The sequence below is a fragment of the Vigna angularis genome, chromosome 4 (assembly GCF_016808095.1).
Source record: "Vigna angularis cultivar LongXiaoDou No.4 chromosome 4, ASM1680809v1, whole genome shotgun sequence".
Taxonomy (NCBI): domain Eukaryota; kingdom Viridiplantae; phylum Streptophyta; class Magnoliopsida; order Fabales; family Fabaceae; genus Vigna; species Vigna angularis.
In genome coordinates, this window is record NC_068973.1 from 37,861,407 (window position 1) to 37,888,470 (window position 27,064).

Below are 27,064 nucleotides of genomic sequence, written 5' to 3' on the forward strand. Positions count from 1 at the left end.
TATAACAAAATTAGAAAACTCTAGAAAAAATGATCTATAAAGAAATTATATTTTAAAATAATAAAATTTCTATATAACAAAACTATTTATAGTAAAACATTTAATATTAAAATAATCGAGTTTATTACTTTTATAATGTCATTTGTTAGGTATTTAAAAAAATTAGTTGTGACGAAGTGTGGTTTTGTTAAATAGGGTTAACATGTATTAGTATTTAAGAAAAATTAGATGAGATTTTAAAATTATTTTGATAATTTCCATAAATATAAATATAAATAATTTTTTTTAGAAATGATAAACGAAATGTGCCTTGTAATATTCTAAAAAAAATCGATTTTAATGAAAGATTTGTAGATATTCTTCGGATAGTTTTGATTTTAATGGGAGATTTGTGGATTGATTACGGATATAAATATGGATATTATCTAATTTTTTTGAAAGGGACAAAAAAATCAAAATGAATACGTAGATATTTAATTTATCCTTATATCATTTTTATTTTAAATGACTAAAATATTTATAATAACTTTTCATTATTTCTTTTACCTTATTTATATTTATATGATTATGATTTATTTTTTAATATTTGATATAGAAGAAAAAAACGTTTATCTTTTTAAATTTAAATACTTATATGGTTTGTTTTTTATTTTTGTAAAATAAATATTTAATTGGTATTTGAAATAGTAAAAAGATAAATATATGTTTTTTAATGAAATTGATATTAAACAAATATTTCATATCCACGGATTTGTGAATGAATTTATACTTAAAGATCAATTTAAATCTACAACAAATCTACCCATTATCATCATTAATAATGATTATCAAAAATGGATTTAAAAAAATTGTAGATGATAAACCGTGTTTTAAAATCTGACCTAACTTCTAACTTTTAAACAGCAATACTTTTATATTATAGGGTTTTTATAAAAGAAATGAATCTTCTATTATTTTAAAAATTAAAATTTAGATCGAATTTTAAAACTCAATCTACCCAGTTACATCCATAATTTCAAAAAAATTATAAATACGGAAATATTTTCTATGTCTGCTATAGGATTTTATAAAATGAGATTAACCATTAAATCCACGAAAATCTCATAAGATTTTTGGGCATTATTTTGAAGAAGTAAAAAGCATCAAATTTTAAAACAGATTTTACCTAATTCATATTTTGATAAATTAAAAAAAAATCTCATCAATGTTTCAAAGTCATATGTTTTTGTAAAACGAGATTATTGTATTTTATTATTTAAAAAATTAGGTCAAATTCTAAAAGTCAATTACCTTTATACATATCTTTTTATTTTTGTATGAAATTTTTAAAAAAATATTATACACAAAATAAATAAATGCCGCTAAAGTAATGAATCGTATTGGTAGGGTTTTATAAATAGGAATATTAAGATATTGAATTTGTTTGAATTGGTTGTAGAAAGAAGAGAGAGAGAGAGAGAGAAGAAGGGCGTGGTGAAAAGAGTTTTTGGCATCTTTGTTTGTTTTCCCTTTCCCTCCATCTTTTCTTTTAACTGAACTCACTCTCTCTTACACATGGACGCAGCCGGAGGACCTCCCTACAATCCCCGTTCCGTCAACGAGGTCTTCCGAGATTTCAAGGGCCGCAGAGCCGCCATTGTTAAGGCCCTCACCACCGGTACCCTTCAATTTTATTCTTAATTTTCATTTTCCAATTTCAATTACGCCTTTATTCCTTGCCGTAACTTTTTCTTTCTTATGCAGAGGTTGAATTGTTCTACCAGCAGTGTGATCCAGGTATTTTTGTTTTTGCGTCTCTCTACGCTTGTTTACCTTTATCGCTCTTGAATCCCTGCCCCTTATCGTTTCTTTTCACTTTTATTCCATTCGTTTTTTTTTTGGGCTTTCGTATATGATTTTACCTGACTAATTCTCTATTTTTTTTTTCAAATGCCCTACTGGGCTACCGAGTATTTTCTTTTTTAAATTACATTATTAATCTCTGTGATTCTAACGTGAGTACTTCTGGATTTTGTTTTATATGGTGTGTTATTATTATTTTCGTCCCGAAATAGTTCTCTTCATATCAAACTAATTCGTCTCATACCTGATGTAAATAGTTCAATAAATCTCGTTGAAATTGAAAAGTTTTTTATTTCTACTTGTTTTTTTCACATTACCGTACCCTGATACTGTCGCTGCTGAATTGGGAAGGGGAATATTTCTTCATGTGTTTGTAGATTTCATTTAAATTTGCCTCCTCTTTTGATACACTTCACTTGCCAACTGAAACCGGATCAAACTGATACGTAGGGCTTCATTTTACTTTTTTTTATTAGTTTATCATTCGTGTATGATGGGTTGTCGGGGATCTAAATTTTAGTTTCATTATGGTTTCTTTCAAGGCCATTTGTCCTAGCTTTCTTTCTGATGTGCAAGGGTTGAGTTCATCACATTTATTTGTACACTTTTGAATTTTCAATAACTATAATTGATTTGTATGAGCTTTGTCATACAGATAAGGAAAATCTTTGCCTTTATGGATTTCCTAACGAGCACTGGGAAGTCAATCTACCTGCTGAGGAGGTTCCTCCAGAGCTTCCAGAACCAGCATTAGGTATTAACTTTGCCAGAGACGGGATGGAAGAAAAGGACTGGCTATCCTTGGTTGCCGTTCACAGTGATACATGGTTAATTTCTGTGGCTATGTATTTTGGTGCAAGATTTGGATTTGATAAGGCTGATAGGTAACTGTTTTCCTTTCCACTATTTATTGGCACGTTCCATTTACTTTTACTCAACAAACGGTTTTTGTTTCCCTTAAATGGGGGATATGTTTCATCTTCAGTAACACACCTTTAGCTCAGCTTTTGGGATGTCTGAACACTGTTTTTCATATTATGTTCTAAAATTTTACCCTAATGATTTGAGTTTTTAATGTATCCAGCTATGGACAGTTTTTTGTTGATTTATTTGCCTTTGTTGAAGCATTAGGTTATAAGAAACAAGATGATATAATCGGAATTTTACCTTAAATTGAGAAGGGGGTTAAAATTGCAAAATAGCAGGATTTTATGAAATTCATAATACACATATAATCCATAAAGGAACAGATAACATGCTGGATTTGGATTTCGTTTCAACTAACCCAAAGTGTAATTTCTACAATAAGTGTTAAATTCAGGTACAGAAGTCAAGCTTTTGTTGAAAGGCTGATTTTTCCCTACTAACTTTGATTATAGACTGTTTCAGTTTGCACCCTCTCAATAATTTGATTCTTTGCCCTCTTTTTTTTTGTAGTTAATTTCATATTTTGATATACGTTTTCAATTTTTTTATCTTTCATTAATATCTATATCTCTTTCTTCATGTGCAGGAAGAGTCTTTTTAGTATGATAAATGATCTTCCAACAATATTTGAGGTTGTTGCTGGGAAGGCCAAGAAACAAGGAAAGGAGAAGTCATCAGTCTCTAATCATGACAATAACAAATCTAAATCAAACAAGGTATTCAATCTGAGAAAACAAACTAACCATTAGTAGTTGTTTGCTGATCGCATAGCTTTAGTTTTACAATGAAGCTAATTACTTTTTTTCTTTAATTTGATACAAGATTTGGTTAGTTTAACCTCTTTGAACTCCTGCTGGTGAACAAAGAAACTAACCATTAACGTTTACATTTTTTGCAGATGATATAGCTTTAGTTTTACAATAAAACTAATTAACTTTTTTAGTTTAATTCAAGATTTAGGATGAGTTTATTGTCTTTGAACTTCAATTGCTTCTGTTTTAAGAGAATTTCCTTTTTCAGAAAGAAGGGTTTGAACTTCAAATGCTAACATTGGAACTGAACCTAAATAAATACAGTGCAAAGTTTAATGTATTACCATTGGAAGTTAGATCTAAACAAAATAAGTAGTATTCGTTTATATCCAACAGCAATAATGCATTTGAGGTGAAAAGGTTGTACAAGCCTTCTTTTTAGACCCAAAAGACTTGTAATGATAGAAGCACCACGTTTGTGTTTGCCCCTTTTGATAATGTCGTTGGTTTGAAAATTGCAGAGAGGTTCTGAATCACAAGAAAAGTATTCAAAATCAATGGAACCAAAGAATGAGGGTGCTTTGGAAAAGGATGATGAGCATGGAGAGGAACTATGTGGGGCATGTGGAGAGAACTATGGTAATGATGCTGACGAGTTCTGGATTGGCTGTGACATTTGTGAGAAGTGGTTTCATGGGAGATGTGTGAGGATTACCCCTGCGAAGGCTCAGAATATCAAGGAGTACAAATGTCCATCTTGCAGCAACAAGAGAGTTCGTCAATAGTACTTTCTACTTTATTCATTTCAGATTTATATTAGGTACTTCTATTGAATGCAAACTTTGGATATTTATGACTGCTTATTTGTTTACGTCAACTGCATATTCCTTCTTAGATTTATATTAGCTTATTCTATCCAAAAGTTAATCCTTATTTCAGATTTATATTAGGTATTTGAGTAACGCTTCATTCTGTCTAAAATTTGGATATTTATGTTTTAAGCTAATTCAAATATTACCATATATTTCCTTGATCTTGGAGGCATCATAAATAACATCTCGTTTAAGAAAAGACCGTCAAGAAAAAATTATATTATCGTCTGTTAATTTTGTATTTTGCCGTTAATGTCATTGTTTTCTATTTTACGTTCTTCCATTCGAATAGAATGGACCAAAAGTGGAAAATAGAATATTTGTTTGAGTTGATTAAGAGTATGATTAGTAATAATAATCAGTTGAGTTTCTGATAGGGAAACTGGATCATCCCCATGGCAACTTTAGATTTGCATTTCATTGACGGATTTGTTATCCGATCATGGATTCAGTTACTGTTGATAAATGTTTATTTGATTAGTTTATGAATGTATTCTGATAAACGAAAATATCTAATGAAACAGATTTATTTTTCTTACAGCTTAAATAATAGTTTGATAAAGAAGTTTAGTCCGTAAGGTCGTAACTTAATTTTTGTTTCAAATATATTTAATGTTTTTTTTCTTACTTTTTTCTTTGTAATTTCCTTTTTAATTATTTTAATACACTTTTTTTTTTATTTTATCTTTTAATAAAATCTTTTTCCTTTTAAAAAATAATGATCATTTAGAACTAATACATTAAAATATGTATAAACTTATATTTTCCCAAAACTATACATTTATAAAATAAAGGGTATTTCTTTAAATAAACTCTTTTCAAACAAAAAAAATTACATCAATAGTTATTTCTAATGAGATTTTATACTAATTAATAAGTTTCGAGCAATCCATATAAAAAAATTGTGATATTATATTCTATCCAAAATAAAAATTATTATATACTGTTCAATTTTTTTATTTATAAACGTGTTATTGAACTTATATTTGTATTTAAAATTTTTAAAGTTGTTAATTAGTTAATAAACCTTACATGAATTTGTTTTACTAAATATGATCTTGATTTTTATAATTATGTTTCTGTATTAATTTATTGGGCTTGTTAGAGGGAGTATCAAATGGAGATTTTTGGATGGATTTATTTATAATTTATTTTGAATTATTTAATTTTTAATCAATTATTCCAAAATTTATGATATTGGTGTATTTTTAGGTTCAATATAAAATTATAAATATTTTAACTACATTACAGGTTATACTGTTCAAAACACTAATTTTACAAAGCTTCTAACTTGAAAGAGTAGTATGAAAAGAAAAGTGTATCATGATTTTTTTTAAAATATCATGGGGATGTTTCAAGAAATTACAGAGGTGCAATGAGATAATTGATGTACTAAAATGCATATTTAAATACAGTCTTGTGGGTTGGGCAAGATGAAATTTTATTCATTAATTCATATTTTACTAGTGTTACAAAAACACATACTTTTTTTTTACAATAATACACAAAACTTGTCTTAAAATCTCACTAATACACAAAAACTCAGAAGAGTCACAATAAAAATCTCTTAAATTTTCAATTGTATAATTTTGTGATTGAGAAAAATGTTATGATGTAACTTTAGTTTGCAATTTTACATCTTGATTTTACAATAATTTTTAACTTCAACTATAAATATCAAAATTACAAAATATTTATTTTTTATCTTCAGATGTATTTAATATCTTTTTAATTATTTAATTGATTTAAAGATAAAAATTATCTTTTATATATGCACACTAAAAATAAAGAAGTATAAACAATTTCATAAGAAAAAAGTAAAATTAATGGATTTCAATCCCCAGGAAAAATTATTGAAAAAATGATGTCGCCTTTAGGGTATTCAAAACCATTAGAAAATAATTAAGGTTATAAGCTGAAAGTAGGTGGATTGGAAATTGCTGGAACATAACAGGATTTCAAAGTTGTCCTTAATTTATGTTCAAAACTACTGGTATACTCCTATAGTATAACTCCCATTTAGAATTTCATATTTAAATAACATTTTTTTTTCTAAATTGATTATAATGGTTAGATATCATAAATCTTATCTATCTGTGTTTTTTGAAATTACTTATTTAAAAGTGTTTAAATAATTTAAAAAAATTAACATATACTGTTCCTTTTATTTCATTAAATTGTGACAATATGTAATATTATAGTAACTCATCATATTTAATATATACAAATTGGGTGCAAAATTCAACTCCAAACTTAGTCCTAATTGTGAAAATGGTTTCACTTGTAGAGAGCTTTAATAAATGCTTTTTCTTGATTGAGTAGCTCACAGAAAAGATAAAGTAGCTGGGATTGCCCTTGGTTTTGTGGATTATTAGATAAATAAATAGGAGTTAATCTAAAATTAAATATTCAAAAATGAAATTACAATTTTAACATTTTCTTTACAGTTACCTTAAAGAGATGTATTTTCTTCAAAGAAACATATTACTTGCATTCTAAATAAAGAAAAAACTATTGAACTTTATGAAATTTCATCCTGTTTATAAATAGACATATTAAATTCTAATTTTATGTTTACTGGACCATTAAATTCTATTCTGCTTGTATATATAAGTAAATTTAACTTCAATTTCATTCTGATTGATTCTTAATTTATATATATATATATATATATATATATATATATATATATATATATATATATATATATAAATTAAGATCTTAAATTTTAATTGATCCTTTAAATTATTATTTTTCAAACATAAATTGGAGTTAAATTATTTATCTTGTCAATATTTTTCGTTTGTTATAATTATTTTTTATAAGCTGAATATAACAAAAAATGAACTCAGAAGAAAAAAAAATACAAAGAATCTGCTTTTATTTTTTATTTTAAAATTTATGAAGATTAATGGCTCTTCCTTTTACCCTCCACTTTAAATTATATGTTTATTTCCATATGTTTCTATCAAAAACTGTTTCAAAACTATCCTTAAAAAAATCCTCAAGTTTCGCTCTTTAAAGCATTGAGTTTTTCTTTATTTTTTAGTCTCTTACATACACCTCTGTAAAATTTCATAAAATAGTATTAAATAGTATTTTAAAAGTGGTAGTAGTTTAAAAATAGTAAGACTCGATTATTTTAATATTAAATAGTTTATTTATAAATAATTTTGTTATAAACAAGTTTTACTAATGTATCATCTTTCTAGAAATCATTTTTCTAGAGTTCTCTATCTTCTCTCTAAGAGTTCTAAATCTTGAGTCATCTCTTTAACGATCAGGAGGTACTTAATCGACCACGACAACGAGGTCTACGTTTCTATTCGATCCAGTTTATTCAATAGAGTAAGTAAGTTTCAACTCCTTTTCTTTTTTCGTTCTTAATTAAGATCATGTTGATCTCTTGTTGCATGTGAGTTGTAATGTCCTTTCCAAGTTTCCTATAGATCAGAGGTCTTAAGGACTCTCTTTGATCATTGTTCGATGTTTTATAGGCGTTTTTAGAGTTCCTTGAGCTCTAAGCAAGGGTTTTGTGTTTATAGAGCTTTGTTGCTTTGGTGTAAGGTAAGGAAAGAAATATGTTTTATTTGAGTATTTATGCTATGTTAGTTCAATTAAATGTGTATGTTATTGTATTGTATGATCTATGTTTGATATGATAAAATTGAATGTCTTTGTTGTATTGAATGATGTAATATGAAGTTGTTTTGATGTTGAAAATTTATTTCAAAGTATTTAGAGGGAAGAGGGATTAAATACTTGGATGGTGAATTTTAAAAAGGAGGTTTTGATAGGTGAGTTTGAGAAATAGGTGTTAGGGGTGAAGAAACAACTGTTTTAGGGTTGTTATTTGGTCATTTGTAACTTGTTTGGGATGAGAATTAACTTTAGAATTGAGTGGTAGTCATTTTAGAGTATTTACAAAGCTGTTTAAGTGTATTTTGGGGGTTTGAACTAGTGAGCTTTTGAATTTTAAGTCTTGTGTCAAAATGGTGATTTTAGAGGGTATTGGTAAGTCATTTCTGACTTGTTAGAGCCCTTAAGTTAATAAAAAATGAGCTAGAACTTGTAGAATTAAATTTTGGTCTCTAAAGTGACGTTTAGGTTAATTTTAGATTGAAATCTTGTGGTAAAACAGTTTAAAATGAGTTTAGGTTGGTTTAGATACATTTGTTTAAGTCCATTTGAATTTAGAATACAATCTAAGAGTGTTAGAAGTTGAGAAAGATGCATAGGACAAATCATGAGTGGTTGAAGGGTGCAAATTCTGTAGTTTTGGTGCTGTAGAATTATGCAATCTAGCTGAGCGAGTGGATTCTAGCTGAGCAAGAAAACACTTCTCGTTGAGCGAGTGTAGTTGCTGAGCGAGCATAATCCATTGTTTCTGTATTTGCTGAGCGAGTCTTGGTGGTGAGCGAGTGTGCTGATAAACACTTTTAGCTGAGCGAGTAGACTTGATGGTTGAGTGACAATATTAGATTTTCAACTAAGTTTTTATATATTTTCTTAAAGTGTGTTCAATGTATGTGAGTGTTTGTATGATTGGTTTATAATACTTATTGTGAAGTATGAATTGATTTATAATATGAATTGGAAACAAGAATATGTATATGGTTTCAAATGGATTCAATGTAAAGATGAAGTGACATCAATGGTTTCAAAGTTATGAAAGTTAGTTTCAAGGTGGAACTTCGTGGTGTGGTTCATTAGTCTGAATGCAAAGAGCTCAGTATTGGCGGTTATCCTGACACTCTAATGGTCCTTCATTCTCAAGTAGAGAAGATTGACACATGTGGTGAGAGTAGTAGGAAATCTTAGTCTTGAGTGCTTCTAGTATGATCCAAGGCGTGAAACAAATTAACCTTGTGAGTGTGGTAGGGTGAAATCCACTGGCAATGATTTTGCAAAATAGTATAAGCCACCACAAGTGCACAACTTGTCATAGCTCGACATTCATTATAAATACAGATAGTCAGTCTAGGTCCTTGCATGTTAAGATATGTTTGGGTTGATGTATGTTATATGTGATTCATGGTTGCTATTGTCTAAATGTTATACAATTTGTTTCGTATTACTAACTTACCATTGCTTTTATATTGTCTATTTTGTTTTGTTTTCTCTTTTGTGATGATCACCTAAATGATGTGAGCTTAGAGAACGTTTTTTTAGTTGTTCCAGCGAGAGATAAGGACAAAGCATATGATTTGGTAGATGAATTTACAGAAGTAGATCTATTATCTTTGTGTAAGTTAATTTTATCATATATGTAAGGTAATATTTTAATAGCTTTATACTATTAAAATGAGATGTACATCCTCAATTCACCTATTTTAGTTTATATAATTTTTATAACCACTTTATCTTTCTAAAAATATGTTTAATATTTTACTAATTAAAATATTATTCACAAAATCTTATTTTTTAATTTTTTTAAGTTAAATAAATCTTTTAAAATATTATTAAACCATTTTATATCTTAAAAAATCTTTAAATAAAATAAACGTTTTTAAATAAATCATTCTATCTATTATCTTAATCTTTTTCAGTAAAATAAATCGTTTAAATTAAATAATTAGTAAACTATTTTATTTCTTATCATAATTTAAAATAAAATAAATATTTTAAACTATAATTAAGTAACCATTTTATATTTTACTCAAATTATATATTTAATCTTATTTATTTATTTTTTAATTATTATAATTTTAAGATCTCACGCTACATTATTATATTGAAAGTTTTTGTTTATTTGTTAAGAAATGCAATACTTAAATAATTATCTCCCAATCTTGTTTTACAATTTAGTTTAATATTTTTTTTCTATCCTGTTATATGAATCACTTTTGTCTCCTTTTCTTTTGACTTATAAGATGTTCCAATGGATCAAATATTGTCAACTGGTGATTTCAATAATGCTTGGTCAACAGTATCTTAAATTGAACGTCAACTTTCTTTAGGACAAAAATATTATTTGTGTCCAAAAGTTAATAACAACATCCTAATTCCTATACCTTATTTAATATACAAAAAGAAATACTTATGTTTGTTTAATATGGTCATTGAATGTCAATACAAATTAATTATACCAAAAATATTTCAATGGGCGTATATTTTCTTACTCCTCGAAGCCTTTTATTGTTTATTTAGTCTTTTCCTATCTTTACCTAAATATTTACATGATTTCTTTTTTCATTCAAATCTCACCTTAATTTTAACACTGTCATATTAATTTTTTTCTAAATGGAAGGATCTTATAAATGATAAAATGACTATATAGGTTAAATTGTGAAAAATCTAATTACTATATCATGTGGTGTAATTCATCCATTGGTAATTGAACTTAAATATAACTTCATTAAACTCATCCAATCAGAAAACACCACTAGTTAGTTGAATCTTTTCTGCCTACACCATTTATCCTTGTAAGAAGTAAAACAAATTGATAAAATAGCTAGAGAGATAGTAATGAAAAAAAAATGTATAATTCATGTTTTTTTCATAAATTTAATTTTAAAAATTAATTTCCAATTATTTACTTAAATTATATTCCAAATTCTATTTACTAATCTATTGCTTTACTTTGAGTTTTTCTATCCTCTCGTTTTAAAATTAAAAGATTTGTTATTATTATAATAAAAAAATAAAATGATACTATTATTACTTTTAGAAATATATTATTTCACATTGTTACCTCATCACAATTATATATAAGAAATTTATTAACTTTCACTGTAATTATTTTAAAGACGACATTAACTATGATTTATGATATCTTAAAAAAAAATGATTGAGTGATATAAAAAAATGATTCAAATTTAGTAAGAAACATATTTGCTAAGATGGTTTGGAAAAGGAAGAAAAACTGAAAAATGTAGTAAGAATTTGAAAGTAATCCCATTGACTTTGGAATATTATTTGTCTGAAAGCACAGAGTAACAGTGAGTGTGATTGTTGTGAGTTGTAAAACTTGGAAAAAAGGTTATCCTATTATATACAGATTCTACCATTTGTCACTGCCTTGTGAAGGTTTTGCATTACAAGAGACCTGGCTCATCATCTTCAAGGGATAGGCCTTGGCCCACAGATTTGGCTCCTTAATGGTCCATAGAAATGCTAATGCCAATTCATTTTTCTTATGGGACATAGCAGATCCAAAAATGGTTTCCTCTTCAGCACCTAGTTTCAACAAAGGACAACATTCAGGAGGCGCACCTCTGTCTACTGTTTTGTCTGCTTCCTTTATTTCTCATGCTTTTCATCTATTGCTTTTATCTACTTTTCAACTTAACAGATCCCTAATTTACATTTCAATTGGAATTAGATTAAATGATTTTATCTTTCTCACCATTTAAACTAGATTCCAAATTCTAAACCAAGTCTCACTTTGTTTTATAATGCAAACCAAAATAGTTCGGGTGGCTAATTCAGTGTGGTAACAAAAATTGCGTTCTTTTTCTTTTGCAGGCCAGAATTAGAAATAATATATATTTATACTTATAGTTTAGAATAAACTATCACATCACCCAAAAAGTTGGTCATTCTACTAATTGATTCCCAGCATCACCACCGGTAATGATAATGATTCTACCTTATGTATTATGGGATTTACTCCATGCTAAATTTCAATCATAACTCCCAACCAGATCTTACAATTTTCAATAGAATAATAAGCTTTGGGTAGTGTAATTATAAAGTAAAGCAGCCACTAAAATATATAACTCAGAAGGTCAATTTCAGTTTTGGGACTGAGTTTGAACACGACCCTGCATTCATGCCTCTAGTCTCTACCACGTCCTCTGCAATCCTCAAAGGCCATTGTAAAATCCAAAATCATAGGTATTGTATTTGGTAAAAGATCCAAAGAAATTTAAAAAGAAAAAAGCTTTATATACAGATAAGGTCGACTAATACAAACTAGAAAGAAATTTCCAAGCAAAGAACAAGTGATCCTAATTCTTAATTCCTAACAAACAATCTTTTACTTGGGTGGTCTATCATGCAGTCAAAATCCTATTGACTCTTGGTAGACATTCTTTTCAAAAACTCGTAGGTAGTAATCATAGTTGTAGCAGACAATGACATGGAAGCCCATCTTGGTCCCAATCCTCTGTAACAAGCGGGCAATCCACCTTCCTTTACCAAATTCCTCACCGTCTGAACAAAAGTTAATGGTCTCCTTCTCCCATGCTCTTCGTTATCCAACACCTGCAACCTTGTCTTGATGGTATCCAGAGGCATTGTCACAATTGCAGAGACCCCACTGGCCATAACCGCACTCAGCCCTTGAACCGCCACCATTGTCTTAGAATTAGGCCTAACACCACTCAAATTATCGTTGCTTTCACTTTTACCCTTACTCAAGTAAGAACCAAAAGCACTCCAGATGAGTCTGTGAACCATGGAATAAGAAGTCCACCAAAACGCATTGGAAGGAGCATAAGTCAATATCGAAATCCCAAACCCTCTGTAGAACCCTCTTGCTCCATCAGCACACAGAATCTTCCTGAACGCGTCAAACCCGTTCCTGTAACTCTCGGAATTAAGATTGGCCAGAATGGTTTTACTCCCTCCACTCCCCTGAACCATGAGCCGTTGACTCACGACATCAACCGGGGTCCACACCAGCTGCGCCGCCATGGCGGAAGTAACACCCGCCGTGGCATTAGCCACCGCCACAGCCGTCGTCTCAGAGAACCCCAATTCGAGAAAAGCTGTCCCGACGTTACTTTTAGTGACTTCAAGCGACCCCATGTAGAGCGCACGCGCGGGGATGGTTCCCATGAGGGAAGTGCCGAAGCCTTTGTAAAAACCTCTGAGACCCTCGCAGCGCATAATGGCGCAGGACATGTTGAGGCAGGAGAAGCGTGAGGAGGAAACCTGCTGGCGCGTCTTCAACACGACCATGGGGTAGAGCGTGAAGGAAACACCGGAGAATAAGGCGGCACCCAGGAAGAAAAACTTGGACTTATCCAACATGTGCCAGTCAATCTCCGCGGGGATGTGGATTTCAGAACCCGAATCGTCCTCGGCGGTGCCCAAACTCATCTTCGCCACCTGGGAGAATTTAAGGGTAGGGTTTGCTCTTCACTTCCTTAAAAACAAAAGGTAAGGTCGGGGATGCTAAGGTTAGCAGTGACAGAGTGTGTGATTTTTTTTTTTGCTTGCGGAGGGATATTTGGGAATGGATTAATGTAAAAGAGTGAAACATGTATCGGAAGAAAAAAAGGGTTGATGTTGATGAGAGTGAAGCATAGGTCTTACCAAGGGAGTCATGAGAATGGTTTTTCAGCAGTTCATCTCTTAATTATGCAGCCCTGGGGCTATGGTGTGATGCAGAGCAAGATGAGAGGGAAAAACCTAACCGCGGCAGTAACTGAGGAAAAGAAAAAAAGAATTTGAGAGATTTGGCACTGTTCATATGATTCTTGAAAGAGAAAGAGAAAGAGAAAGAGAAAGAGAAAGAGAGAAGGATGAGAATGGGTTATGTTACCAATATTATAGAAATGCTTTGGCATCACTAATGGACAGGTGTCTGTTGATGTATAGGTGAGTTTTGGGTGTTTAAATTACTTCATTTTGTGACAAGTTTATCTATTTTCTGTAATGAAAAACAATACAAAAAATCTGAATAAATGGGAGTAAAATATTAAAAAAAAAAAAGTGAAATGAAGGTGGAGGAAGGTGTCAGATAGAGGTAAGATGAAGGTGTAGACAGTCCAATGGAGTGATAGGTGTGTATGAGATGTAAATGTAATGACGATGGACTTTTAAAGAGGTATGAAATACAATGGGGACCATGGCATGGGCAAGCGGCACCATCGTTGTTGCGGGTTATCGTTGCTGTGGGTTTAAACAGAGTAATCTTCTGTCTCTTTATTGCAACTACGTGTTATTTTTGTATATGGTAATTTTTTCATAATTTTGTTCACTACACCATTAATTATAAAAATATTTTTTTATGGAATTTCGATATTATTTTATAATAAATAATTGATTCAATAAAAAAAATATATTTATATAATTTATTTTGTCACAATAAAAATAATTATAAAATTAAAGACCATTTGATTATACTAATAATATACAAATTCAAATAAAATTAAGAAATATTAAATATATGTTTAATTATATTTATAAAATTAAGTATTAATATAATACTTTTTATTATATAAAAAATAAATACCTAATTATTTACTTATTGATATAAAGAGAACTGATTTCTTTTTGTTGAATTATTTTCTGTTCATGAATTTTGTTTTTTTTTTACACTGATGTATTTTTTAATATTAAAAAATATTTGAAAATAAATTATGATAATTTAACAAATACTTGTTATTTTATATTAATTTTGAATATACAAGTATATTAGTGATGGATAATATTAATAATAATATAATAATAATAATAATATAATAAGCATAAATTTTACATCAATTTGTCTCTAACTGAAAACTCACCTGTTTTTATGTGCTGAGGACGTGGTAGAAGCATGAAAATTACAAAAACATAATGATGAGAGACAGGTATGAATTGTTACGAAAACAATTATAATATAACTAACAGAAATAAATCAATATTGTTAACATTTTTTCTTTTATATTTTTCGTGAATGACAGGTGATTGGTCACTGTTTTCTAATTTATTTTATAATAATATACATATATACATTTAATTATGTATATTATTATTATTTATCTATTGTGAACAATTACTAATAAAAATAATGATTTTATAAAATAATAATTATATAGCAAAAAATAAATTGTCATGGTTAAACTATTGAGATATTATTTTATTAGTATATATATATTGAAAATTATGAACAATCCTTATATTTATTATTAAAATTAATTTCATTAGTATAAGTTATAAAGCGGTTATACGAAATAAGCTTATACATATTATCTATGAGTTGAGTTCTTCTCTCTACACTCTCTCAATTTTGTCAAACGTCAATAATAGTTTGTATTATAGGTTCTAACAAAATTCTAACAATGTCTACTCTATTTAATCTTATTCACAAACAATTTTATTTACAAGATACTGTTGATCCTTAACTAGTTTAAAAATCAACCATTTACTTAATGTTAGTCAGTCCAAAAATTAACAAGTGAAAATTAATACAAATAAATATATATATATATATATATATATATATATATATATATATATATATATATATATATATATATGATAGTGTGCCTATAACTTTTGTAAATTATTTTTTATCAATCAACAATTGCATTAGAATTAAAATTAAAATACAAAAGCATGTTATAAGAGGGGAAATAAAAGTAGAAACAAAACAACAAAACATATTTCCATAACCACCATTAATATATGAACAACTAATATTTATGGGTAAAAACATATTTTAAATTTATTTTAATAAGCATCTTTAATCAATTAATCCTCTTTCTCACACAAAAAAACGTATTTTTCTAATACTTCTTTTTTTAGAACACTCTCAATAAAAAGTACCAAAAAACAATTATCAAATTAAAATAAACTCAAACATTTTTTTCATCAAGTTATAAGCAATTTAAATATTTTAAACAACTCGTAATATAAATAACTATAATAATCAACTCTCATTAATCTTAATAAAAAGTCACATCATACCATAAGTTCGTTCAATAAAAATTGTAAAAATATAAGCTAGGAACACTTTAAAAGTTTTGTCATCATTAGACTAAGGGGTAATTTCATAGTTGTCTGACCATAAAACCATAGTCACAAAATATGTATATTTGTTTTTGTTACAAAAGATTATCTTTAAACCAAACTTATTGTTGTTGACGTGACTTATTATTAAAAATTTGTTTTATTTTTGTTGATGAAAAATTTTAAATATATCTCTCATATTAAGATATATATATTTTAAATATGAAATTAAATATTAACTAGTGGTATGATAATAAATAATATATCTAACAAAAAATAAATTTTGTTACCATAGACTTCAAATTATATATATTTAGGGTTTAACGTGTTTAAAGGTGTATAGTGTAGGTGTGTGGTTTTGGGTTTAAGGTTTATGATTTAGGGTTTATGTGTATGTTGTAGGATTTATGGTGTCTAGTGTATTGTTTAAGGTTTAGAGGTTAGGGTTTATGGTATAGGGTTAAGGATTAAGGGTTTAGCGTTTAAGGTTCAAGATTAGGGGTGTAGGGTACAAGGTTTATACGGTTTGGGGGTTGGGCTTTTGGTTCTAAGGTTTTAGGTCTAGAGTACAGGATCAAGGGTTTATGGTTTCAGGTTTAGGGCATAGGGTTTAGGACATATGGTTTAGGCAAAAAGGTTTAGAATGTATGGTTTAGGGTTTAGAGTGTAGGGTTTAGGGGTGTAAGGTTTAAGGTGTGGGGTTTATGATGTAGGGTTAAAGTGAAAGGTGTAAGGTATAGGATTTACGGTTTAAGGTCTAGGGTTTCGGTTTAGAGTGTAGGGCTTAGGGTGTTGGATTTAGGGTACTCTGTTAAGGGTAAAGGCTTTAGGGTACATGATTTAGGGTGCAATGTTTAAGGTTTACGGTTTATGGTGTAGGGGTTAATGTGTAAGGTTTATATTGTAGGGTTGTTGAACTTTTGGCAAGCGTACCAATAGTCAACTGTAGTATAATGATTTTTAAGTAAGAGTGTCGATCCTATGAAGAACAACTTCAATTAAATAGATAAATTCATCTCAAACAAAATATGTACAAGGATATTCAATCTGATTCATAATGGATTTTTATAATTTATACTCATAAAAGTAAAATAGTAACAACAGATAAGTTAAAGAAAGTTTAATAGAAGAAGTTGGGATTGATTCCTCACATATCTAACAAACTGTCCAACATTATATTCAAGTGTTATAAGCAATTGATAAACTGAAACCTATCCCTAGCATTACAGGATATCGAGTGTTCTTGTTCAGATCTGATTTTAGAAATACTTTTCAGTCAAATCTAAAACATACATTCATGAAACTATTGACCAGATAGAATCAAGCACTAAGAGTAGAACAAAAATACCAATATTGAATAAAACAGAAATGTTATATATAAATATCACCAAATTACATTCGAGTTCGAATCGATTACATTCAATCTCAAGAGAAAAGATCAGCCACTCATCGTAGCCATTAGCATTCTAAGAGATGAAGAAGAAGATCCTACAGCTAAAGTGGAAGAAAAACTCTTTGGGTAACTTCTTTCTCCGCAGCTCTTCGTCCTCCCTCCTCTTTCTGAATCGTCAATATATATACTACTTGAATTCTCGCTTAAGCTAGATGATTATCGCTTAAGCAAGAAGAAACGTCTTGGTTAGATAGTCATTTTCGCTTAAGCGAGAATGACTTTTAAATCAATGGCTTCCTGGATGAATCTAGCTTAAGCGAGATCATTTTAGCTTAGGTGAATTGTTGCAGGATTTACTCTTCTCTCTTTTCTCTTAATTTACTTGGAACATAAACAAAATAGGATCAAATGATTTCCTTTTAATCAACAACTCAGAAACATATGATTACCTTTCATCTTTCTTAGATTGGAGAAAATTGATACAAATGTACACAATTTAATACAAAAGTGCCAAAATTTCATATGAAAATTTACTACCTTTTTTGCACTTATCAAGGGTGTATAGTGTAGGATGTAGGGTTTAGGTTGTTTGGTGTAGGTTGTAAGGTGTAGGTTGTAGGGTTTAGAGTTTAGAGTATAGAGTATAGAGTTTAAGGTGAAGGTGTTAGGGTTCAGGGTGTAGGGTGTGAGGTTTAGAGTTGTATGGTTTAGGGTTTATGATTTAGGGTTTGGAGTTTAGGGTTTGGGGTTTAGGGTTTAAAGTTTAGGGTTTAGGAGTTAAGGTTTAGGATTTATGATTTATGGTTTAAGGTTTGAGATTTAGGATTTAGAGTTAAGAGTCAAGAATTTATGTATTGGGACTTTTGTTAGAATTTACATTAACCATATTAGATAAAAATAAATAAAGGAGTATATAAACAAAGAATCATTGTAATTTTATGAAATTATTTAACATCAAGGTTAAATTAATTATGTAAAATTAATTATATATTTATGATAACCATTCTGGTGAAGTATTGAGAGATAAAATGTTATGTATTCGGACCCTTTACAAAGCCTAGTCTTAATAATTTGAATATGTCAGCATAAATGTGGATAAATTTATTGTCCATAGAAAAAATAAAATAATAAAACACATTATTATTCACATAAAATATTGTACAGTTTATTTAAATTTATAATAAATAATATGAAATAAATAAATTTAAAATATAATTAATTAAAAACTCTTTCTCAGTTGTAGAGGAGAAAACGGCCTATGTTAAGATGTGTGAGTAGGATGTAAACAAAAAAATGCAGACAACCACGCATGCATTTAACTGAAACCTCAACAAATCTAATATCACTTAAAAAAGATGTCACTACTACACGCCTATCTCTGTATAGACAAAAAAATAATTACATAACTTATGTTCCTATCACAAGTCTACATAAGCCCAAAAAACTTATGGTAAGATCATCAAACATTATTTTATTTTCTAATTTGTGCAAAGTTATTTATTTTATATTTGTAAGAAAATGTAGTAAAGATTCCCAATTGTGCATAATTTATTTTATATTTAATAAAAGTAAATAAATAAAAAACTACTCTTATAGTACATAAATATTTTTGTTTAGTTTGTTATTGTGGTATATGACTTGAAAAAGGTGTAGGGGTAGAATGTGAGGGAAATGAAAAAATGGGTCAGGCAAAGCCCAAAGCCCAAGGAATAATTAATTTAGAATTTTGTTTTTAAGAAATGAAGAGTGAAACATTGTTGTGTTCTGGACCTCCTAGAAGTATGGGAATTAAGTACGTAACTTTCTCGATCTTCCTACTATTATTCTGTCAATCTCTCTGGACGTGCGTGCGACATGCCTGTAACTTCCTACTATTATTATGTGAATGTTTCTGGACGTGCGTGCGACATGTCTGGAACTTCCTACTCTTATTCTGTGAATGTTTCTGGAACTTCCTACTCTTATTCTGTGAATGTTTCTGGACGTGCGTTTGGATGTGGCTGGATGCAAAAGCAGCGCGAGATGCAAAAGTATTGGCCACTCCTGCTGATGTTAAGGAATATGGGAACTCTTATGTGTTCGTGATCGACATGCCTGGCCTGAAATCTGAAGACATTAAGGTGATGGAAGAGGACAACGCGTTAATCGTTAGCAGCGAGAGGAAGAGGGAGGAGGAGAAAGAAGGAGTTAAGTATTTGAGGATGGAGAGAAAAATGGGAAAGTTCATGCGCAAGTTTATACTTCCAGACAATGTCAACACTGATGCCATATCTGCTGTCTGCCAGGATGGTGTGCTCATCGTCACCGTCAACAAGTTGCTTCCTCCTGAACCCAAGAAGCCCAAGATTATTGAGGTCAAGATTGGTTAAATTTCTTGATTTTCAAGATCAGTGGCATTGCACTGTATTACACCCCTGTTATTTGGTTATATGGTTTTTGTTTTTTCTTGCGTTTTTGTTGGTCTGACTTTGAATGTGATCCGAATGCAGCGATATAATGTATGCTTTGAATTGAACTTCTCAAGTAGTATGATGAATATAATAATAAAAAAAGTCGACATTCTCTAACCATGGGAAGAGTGTGAAAAAATTAATCAACAGTTAAACAAAATTAAAATGCAAGAATAGTTAGGAGTTCATTGACATTGATTTCATAAGACAAATTTATTCTTAATTTTCGTTAAATAACTTATCTGTATCCTCGGGAAACTTAAAAAGCCGCCAATGAATTAGAAAACTCTTCTAATTGTATAGATTTTTTCATTTTTTCGTGAATTTTATCGAAAAAATTCCACGATTTATATAATAATGAAAGTTTTCGTATGTAAAAAATCAATTATGATATTACAATGTTTAAATATTTATTAAAAAAAATGCATTTAGTTATCATTATTATCATATAACATATTTAAATTTAATTTGATAAAAAAAATTAAAAAAAATATTCAAAGATTGTAAAAAGAAAAGAAAAAGGATAGTTTGAAGTGAAGTGTTTTGGAAAGAATTGGGGAAAAGTCCATTCGAAATTTTGTCAAGAAAAAGAAATATGAAATATTTTGAAGGGAAATATTTGGTAGAAAATTGGGTAAAATATGATTAGAGGATGTATTACTGTGTAATGTAATAAGACTTATATTTTTAAAACATGTATATATTTCATGGGCAATGGTAGGTTGATACACATTTGACATGATGTTTATAATACGAAAATAAAAAATAATAAGTCAAATGACATGATGTTTATAATAGGAAAATAAGAAATAATAAATAAAAAATAATATGTTAAATTAGTGTAAAAGTATGTGAAACTATATTTTTTCATATTTCAGTGCAGCTGCATTTATATATCTGTTTCTAAAGTTATATATCTTTTTAACTTTATCGTAGTCATATTTGTTTAGAATAAAATAATTTCTTGAAAATATAGTATATATCGATATTCTATATAACACATCTATCACATCAAATGAATATTCTAGGCTACATTCTACATCTATATAGAATTAAGGCGTTAATTATACAATAAATCTAACAAACTAACCCACGCCTTTCAATATCTGGGGTGTTAGACAGCACTCCGCCACTTTTAGCAGGTCAAATAGACAGAACTGACTTTGTTACCACCCCTACCAATTGACCATCTCTATCTTTTATCGCCACACGGAAATCTGTTCTCGTTTTTTTTAGCCCGGGCTAGACAAAACTCAATCAATGTTAATATACAGGTAAGAAAATGGCGATGCCAGCAAAATAATTTAAAAATGTGTACTATTTTAAATGAAAATAAGAAAATTTAAAACATTTTACACCTCTAATTTTATCTTGGTCACCTCCTTATACCCTCCCATTTCGAAAGCTACATCAGTTGATCATATAACCACATTTTGAATGGGTTCGTGCTAATAATCGGCATACGTTTCTTCTTTCTTTGCGCGTTTTTAATTCCGGGAGTGCTACGTAAAATTCTAGTTTCGTTTTTATTTGAACAATCCCAAGATGCATCTTTCCTAACAAACAAAGCAATGAAGAAACCCTCGCCATGCGTAGCAGGATCTGTCCGAATCAGGCATTCAGCTGAAATGTAAAAAGAAAACGCTAAAAATCATGGTGCAAAACAATGATAGACCAGGAACTCTGCTGGTGTCTAAAATTAGTACTTACAGCCTTCAAACACAGGAAGACCACGGCATTGCCACTCGGGGAAGGGCTTGGCCAATTGAAATCCGTATGATTCGGCAATGGGAAGAACAGATTTGATCACATCCTCATTCTCAATTTGGTTGATTGAACATGTACTATAGACAATTCTTTCAAGAGCGGGAACTGCCAAATGAAACCATTCAAATTTTTTGAACATTTCTTAATTTCAGAAAAAAAATGTTAAAATCTTAAGTTCATATTTGTTTTTACATATCAAGGAAAGACATCTTTATTCTGAATTTGATTGATAGAACATGTACTATAGACAATGTACTATAGACAATTCTTCTGAGGACGTAGAACCAGAGATGAGTTCCCAAAGTCAAAATTTATTATCTAGATATGAAATTTATCTCATTCTTATCTATGTCACATAACTAGTATAACATCTAAACATTTAATAAATATTTCTTTCAAAAAATAAAAATTAAAGAAAAAAATCAACATTATAAAAAATTATACATATACCACCAGATCAACTTATATTTCCCCTGTAACATTGAGACAAGTTTGGAAGTTTATTTATCACTCTAAACTGGTAAATGAAACAATTCTAATTTTTTGGAATATGTCTTAATTTTGGAAAAATAAAAAAAAAATGTTAAAATCTTAAGTTCATATTTGTCATGTGTATACTCGGATGAAATCATCAAAAAAAAGAAACCGAAAGTTTTAAGCTGCCCCAGCAAAGAATTTGGAGACTGTTATTAAGTTTCTAAACTATCTAGACAATAAAATGATCTAGACAAGGAAGAAACGAACTAACTTACAAAGTAAAGCATGCTGAAGAGCCTTCCTCTGGAAAGTTGCAAGCTTACTCAATCTTTTCATATCAGTATCCTGACCTATGGAGTGAAAAGCTTATGGTTAAAAAGTAAATCATCATACCAAAGAAGGAAAGAAAATTTTCATACTTAATCTGGAATTAAAATTTTAAAAATGTGTCCAATACTTCAAACCAGGTCTTACACGACAGTAATTGACAGTGTACTATAATGGCCAAGTTTAGAGTGACAGCTAGGTAGATACAGTCTACATTGTAGAATATAATTAACCTGCTGTTTTAGATGGGAGCAGATGGTCCAATCTTGAGGCAGAAGTACCAGAACCAGAGCAGGAAGGATCCAAGAGAATAGCGTTCACCTGTCATGATAGATCTAATCATAATTAGACACAAACACACATACGAACCAAATAAAATAAAACTTCAATCCGTAAGACAAATTAACAAACGACTGTATACAAGTAAAATGAGTAAACTCCTCTAATAAGAAAAAAATATATGCTCTTACAATAGGAGGATCGGCCGTTTAGTGAGGCTTAACTCCTCCCATAAGAGGAAATACGAATGAAAGACAACATCTCTCTTTTACTCTAGTGTGCCTTTTTTTACAGAATCGAAGTTACCAGAAGCATTCAGCATATTACAAAACTTCATCATACAAAGGACCAACAAAACATATCCTTAACTCCTTTTTGCAATGCAAAATTACATTGACACAGAACATAAAAAACATTTCATAAATTGTAATTATTGAAGTTTACAAGAAAACTGCAGATGTACTAATCATTAGGTCCGGTTTGATAATACAAGATCAGTCAAACTATTAGCAGCCACCCATATACCCCATTAAACAAAAATATTTACCTACAGATTAGGAAATATACTTCACCTTAGAATATGAAGGATCCTTGGGATTAATGTTCAAGAAATCCTCATTCAGGACTTGTATGTCTGAACTTGGGGTTAAGTCTGACAGTTAGAACCACCAACCAAAAATTAACTAAAAAGGAGTAATTCCAGAATTTAATGCTCGTCAGCTGTGAAGACACTAAATACAGAAAAGAGACATGGATTCTAGACAACTAGTATAACCTGTCGTTTTAAAAAACATCCAACACACTTATTGTTGTTATGACATTGAAAAGGCTATCGGTAAGCACATAGATATAACATCAATGGATACTAGAAGCCCCAGATAGCTTTATAGTGTCTTTCAATCGCTTAACTCTTTCCCTTTTCAGCTCACATGCTACAATCTTTCCCCTACTCTTCATAAGGGCAGCAAGGTGAATAGTTTTGTTTCCCGGTGCTGCGCATGCATCAATAACCTTCAAATACATTTGAGGTGTGCAATTAGTAAGGATTGGAATAGTTAACAAAATATCTCAAGGATTCAACATTACTTTTTTATTTAACTCTGATTTCTGTAGTTATAATTTAATTTACAAATTGAACATTCATAACATGACAGTTAAAATGAGCAGGCGGAAAGCACATGGCAAATACACACAGAGTGGTTGCTCACTTATATTCTAGTAATTTAATTTACATATGGTAACCTTGGCCATTTCTTTGCAATCCTACAAATTAAAAATTCCTGAGGATTTATACAAGTAAAATTAAGCAAAAACATATCAACTTAATATATTAAGAAAAAGAAGAATTTAAAAAATAGAAGCCAAAACAAAAGATTCAGTGGACCCAGTAGAACAGATTAAATATAATATACTTCAATATTCCTGAATCACCAATAGGATGACCAAACTATCTAAGAAGGAATTTGGCCAATATGAACAGAATAATCTGTTAAACAGTAAATGTAGCATAATTACTTCGCCTCCAATTTCAGAGTAAATAGCTCAATCCTACTCTAAAATCGTCTTATCAAGTTACATTTCATGAGAAATTTTGGGCTACAATAACTCATGAAACTAATTGACTAGAGCTTCCCCGTGTTATGACCACATCAGTTCTGCTTTTCTTTCTACTTTTTGCTTGATCAGTTAGTTAATTACTAAATGGCTATGAAAAACCTTGAAAGACACAGACAGCAACAGGAAAAAAGGATACTTATTTAACAATTTACTGCCAAGAGAAAAAATAAGAGCAAACTTTCTTTTCTTTTCAGAAATACTCTTCAAAAAGAAAGAAAAGTGAAAGAGTTGCAAGTCCAATGTAAAAAAGATCCAAGCCTAGAAAGGGGGTGGGGACAGAAATTATAGGGTAGTAGGTGATGTTTACAAGGAATGAAGAAGTAGAATGCACCTATGATTAAATCAAATTCATATCTTAAACGTTTATTACATTGCAGCAATAACTCACCTCCCATCCTGGTTGAGGGCTAAGAGCTGGTGCTGCCATGGAACTTGCCTTACCCTTTACAAAAGTTTGTCTCCATTTTAGCAAAACGATTATAAAAGAAAGAAAAACATGCAATCAGAATTGAAATGTACGTTTCTTAAATATCAAAAGATAATAACCTTTTCATCCAATGAGACCTATATACAGATAATGATATATATCTATAACTTCTTAAAAAAAAAAGAAAAAAAAAAGAGTAATTCCTTACTTGCATAAAGATACTGCCGTTTTTAACAAGAGGGTGATCATGTAAATCAGTGCCGTTTGGGAGAATCAGTAACTCAGCCAGCAGATTATCTTTTTGAACCTATTTAATAATAATCCGTATCAACCGAAAATGTGGATTAAATCAATGAAGTAAACCTGGTGACTTTTTATAAATTCAGTTAAATACTTTCCTAAAAAGGAAGAAAACATTTTGACTAAAATATAAAATATTGATCATCAGAAATATTTTGATGAATTTACCGAGTAATTTTTCTGAAGTTCAAGCAAGGCAGAATCAACATCCAGTTTAAGCGTATTCACACGAACATACCGAGGTACAGAAACTTCTGCATAAGAGCATATATTGAAAATGTAAAAATTTCAAAAAAATCATCTGTAAAGCATCAGCTTCGAAATCAAAAACGTTGCCGCGCATCAACTGTAAAAAAGCACCAATTCCACAAACTATAAAATCTAATAAAATGCATAAAAACGGAAGATGTGAAAAATGACCTGGAATGTCATGCAGAGCAATCAACTGTTTAACAGTCTTCACATTTCTCTGTAACAAAAGCTGTTTAAGAGTCGAACGCAGAGCGCCTTCGTGTCGCATAAGGTACTTCTCTGCATCACCAACTAGTGAAACCGCCTATAAATTTCAAGTTTGGCCATAACCACATAAGTAACTAGTTCAATTTGCAGAAGTCGTAGAAGCAGGAATCCTTCTATACAACAACAGAAAAAACACCTCACCTTGCCGAAAAGGATATCATAGACAATGATATATACCAATTCTCGTTGCCTCTGCTAAAATCAACAATACACAACACATCGTGTTAAGAAACGAAGAAAAACCAAAGTACAATGCGGTACAGTTATTACGATTTATGACCTTCCACTTGGCGTTGAGAATGGAAGCAGCTTCCAAGACATCTTTGATGATGGGAAGATCTGCGAACGAAACAACGAACACGTTAATGAAATGATACATTCCATTAGTTAGTAAGTTAGTTAGTTACGTTTTAGGGTTTGACAAATGAGAGCGAAGGTGGCCTTCTTGTTCCTAACGGAAGGTTGATAGATGAGGGATTTAATGGAGGCAAGAGCGCGGCGCTTAGCGTCTCCTTCGAGAACCACTCTCAGCACCTTCGCTGCCTCTCTGCGTGCGAAATACGCTGACCTCTCAGCACCATTGAACTTTCCCCCATTTTCTTCCACACTCTTCTTCGTCTTCTTCATTCCCAGGGTTTAGGGGTTTTGTCTTGCGTCTTTGCATTGCACTTAATTTACTCAATAAACCACAACTTTTTGTCACTCTCTTCTTTTGCCTGAAACGACGACTCTATTTGTCGTCTTTGAGGTCTATGAACATTGAGCAATACGGAAGCCCATTCTAGCGAGTCTGGCCCGTACTTTTTTGGATTCCTTCTCTTGGGTTTAGTGCTTTGGATTCCTTTATAAGTTCGTGTCTTTTCGCATCTCTTTTTTTAAGCATGTTTCTCTATTAAATTCTACTTATTACTTAAATTTAGAGTTTGTATGGTTTTTATTTTATAAATTTAAATATATTTTATTCTTTAAGCATTGAAGATATATAAAATCATTTTTTAACTTCAAATGATAAATGAATTACATAATCCAAACAAAGTAATAATAAGATGTGAAAAAAATGTAGAAGTAGAATCACAACTAACCTTAAACTGTAAATTAGACAATACAAACTTTGAGTAGACTCTAATTCTTGAATTGTGTTATATGTGTCATGTTGTGAAAAAAATGACAATAAAATTATTTTAATATATTATCTTATGCATTTATATTTCAAGCTTGAATATTTATAAAAAAAACTAATAAATATTAGCTATTAACATATATTTTCCTCGCAATTTTTTTCTTTATATTGTATTTTTCCTTGTTTACTTTATTCAAATCAATACATATTTTATATATATATATATATATATATATATATATATATATATATATATATATATATAAACGATGGAAACCACAAAAAGAAAGATATACGAAGACTCCTCCAAAAAAACATAATATAAACG

General features: G+C 29.9%; 4 protein-coding genes across 7 annotated transcripts; 2 read left to right on the plus strand and 2 right to left on the minus strand.

Moving 5' to 3' along the window:
* The first annotated feature begins 1,413 nt into the window (after window positions 1-1,413).
* LOC108330660 (PHD finger protein ALFIN-LIKE 4) lies at window positions 1,414-4,551 on the plus strand. Its single transcript, XM_017565168.2, has 5 exons — window positions 1,414-1,657; window positions 1,744-1,776; window positions 2,498-2,726; window positions 3,356-3,485; window positions 4,043-4,551. Exons 1-5 carry the CDS (start codon window positions 1,555-1,557, stop codon window positions 4,304-4,306), a joined length of 759 nt encoding a protein of 252 aa, XP_017420657.1. The 5' UTR covers window positions 1,414-1,554; the 3' UTR covers window positions 4,307-4,551.
* Window positions 4,552-12,240: 7,689 nt separating this feature from the next.
* On the minus strand, window positions 12,241-14,166 carry LOC108330632 (uncharacterized). 2 transcript variants are annotated; one of them, XM_017565123.2, is made up of 2 exons: window positions 13,658-14,166; window positions 12,241-13,450 (listed from the first exon to the last, which is right to left on the minus strand). In XM_017565123.2, the coding sequence occupies exons 1-2, from the start codon at window positions 13,667-13,669 to the stop codon at window positions 12,407-12,409; spliced, it is 1,056 nt and encodes a 351-aa protein (XP_017420612.1). In that variant the 5' UTR covers window positions 13,670-14,166; the 3' UTR covers window positions 12,241-12,406. The 2 variants fall into 2 exon arrangements, with proteins under 2 accessions (XP_017420612.1, XP_017420613.1); XM_017565124.2 differs by having other exon boundaries at window positions 12,241-13,487; window positions 13,658-14,164.
* A 5,120-nt stretch (window positions 14,167-19,286) lies between these two features.
* On the plus strand, window positions 19,287-19,986 carry LOC108330516 (17.3 kDa class II heat shock protein). Its single transcript, XM_017564996.2, has one exon. It carries the CDS (start codon window positions 19,448-19,450, stop codon window positions 19,820-19,822), a length of 375 nt encoding a protein of 124 aa, XP_017420485.1. The 5' UTR covers window positions 19,287-19,447; the 3' UTR covers window positions 19,823-19,986.
* Window positions 19,987-21,178: 1,192 nt separating this feature from the next.
* On the minus strand, window positions 21,179-26,380 carry LOC108329873 (25S rRNA (cytosine-C(5))-methyltransferase NSUN5). Of its 3 annotated transcripts, none has more exons than XM_052877163.1 (13): window positions 26,024-26,377; window positions 25,897-25,955; window positions 25,758-25,811; window positions 25,518-25,653; window positions 25,266-25,351; window positions 25,006-25,104; window positions 24,759-24,812; window positions 23,620-23,764; window positions 23,326-23,387; window positions 22,708-22,795; window positions 22,423-22,497; window positions 21,614-21,775; window positions 21,179-21,526 (listed from the first exon to the last, which is right to left on the minus strand). In XM_052877163.1, the coding sequence occupies exons 1-13, from the start codon at window positions 26,241-26,243 to the stop codon at window positions 21,309-21,311; spliced, it is 1,458 nt and encodes a 485-aa protein (XP_052733123.1). In that variant the 5' UTR covers window positions 26,244-26,377; the 3' UTR covers window positions 21,179-21,308. The 3 variants fall into 3 exon arrangements, with proteins under 3 accessions (XP_052733123.1, XP_052733124.1, XP_052733125.1); XM_052877164.1 differs by having other exon boundaries at window positions 25,758-25,808; window positions 26,024-26,376; XM_052877165.1 differs by lacking the exon at window positions 24,759-24,812 and having other exon boundaries at window positions 26,024-26,380.
* Between the last annotated feature and the right edge of the window lie 684 nt (window positions 26,381-27,064).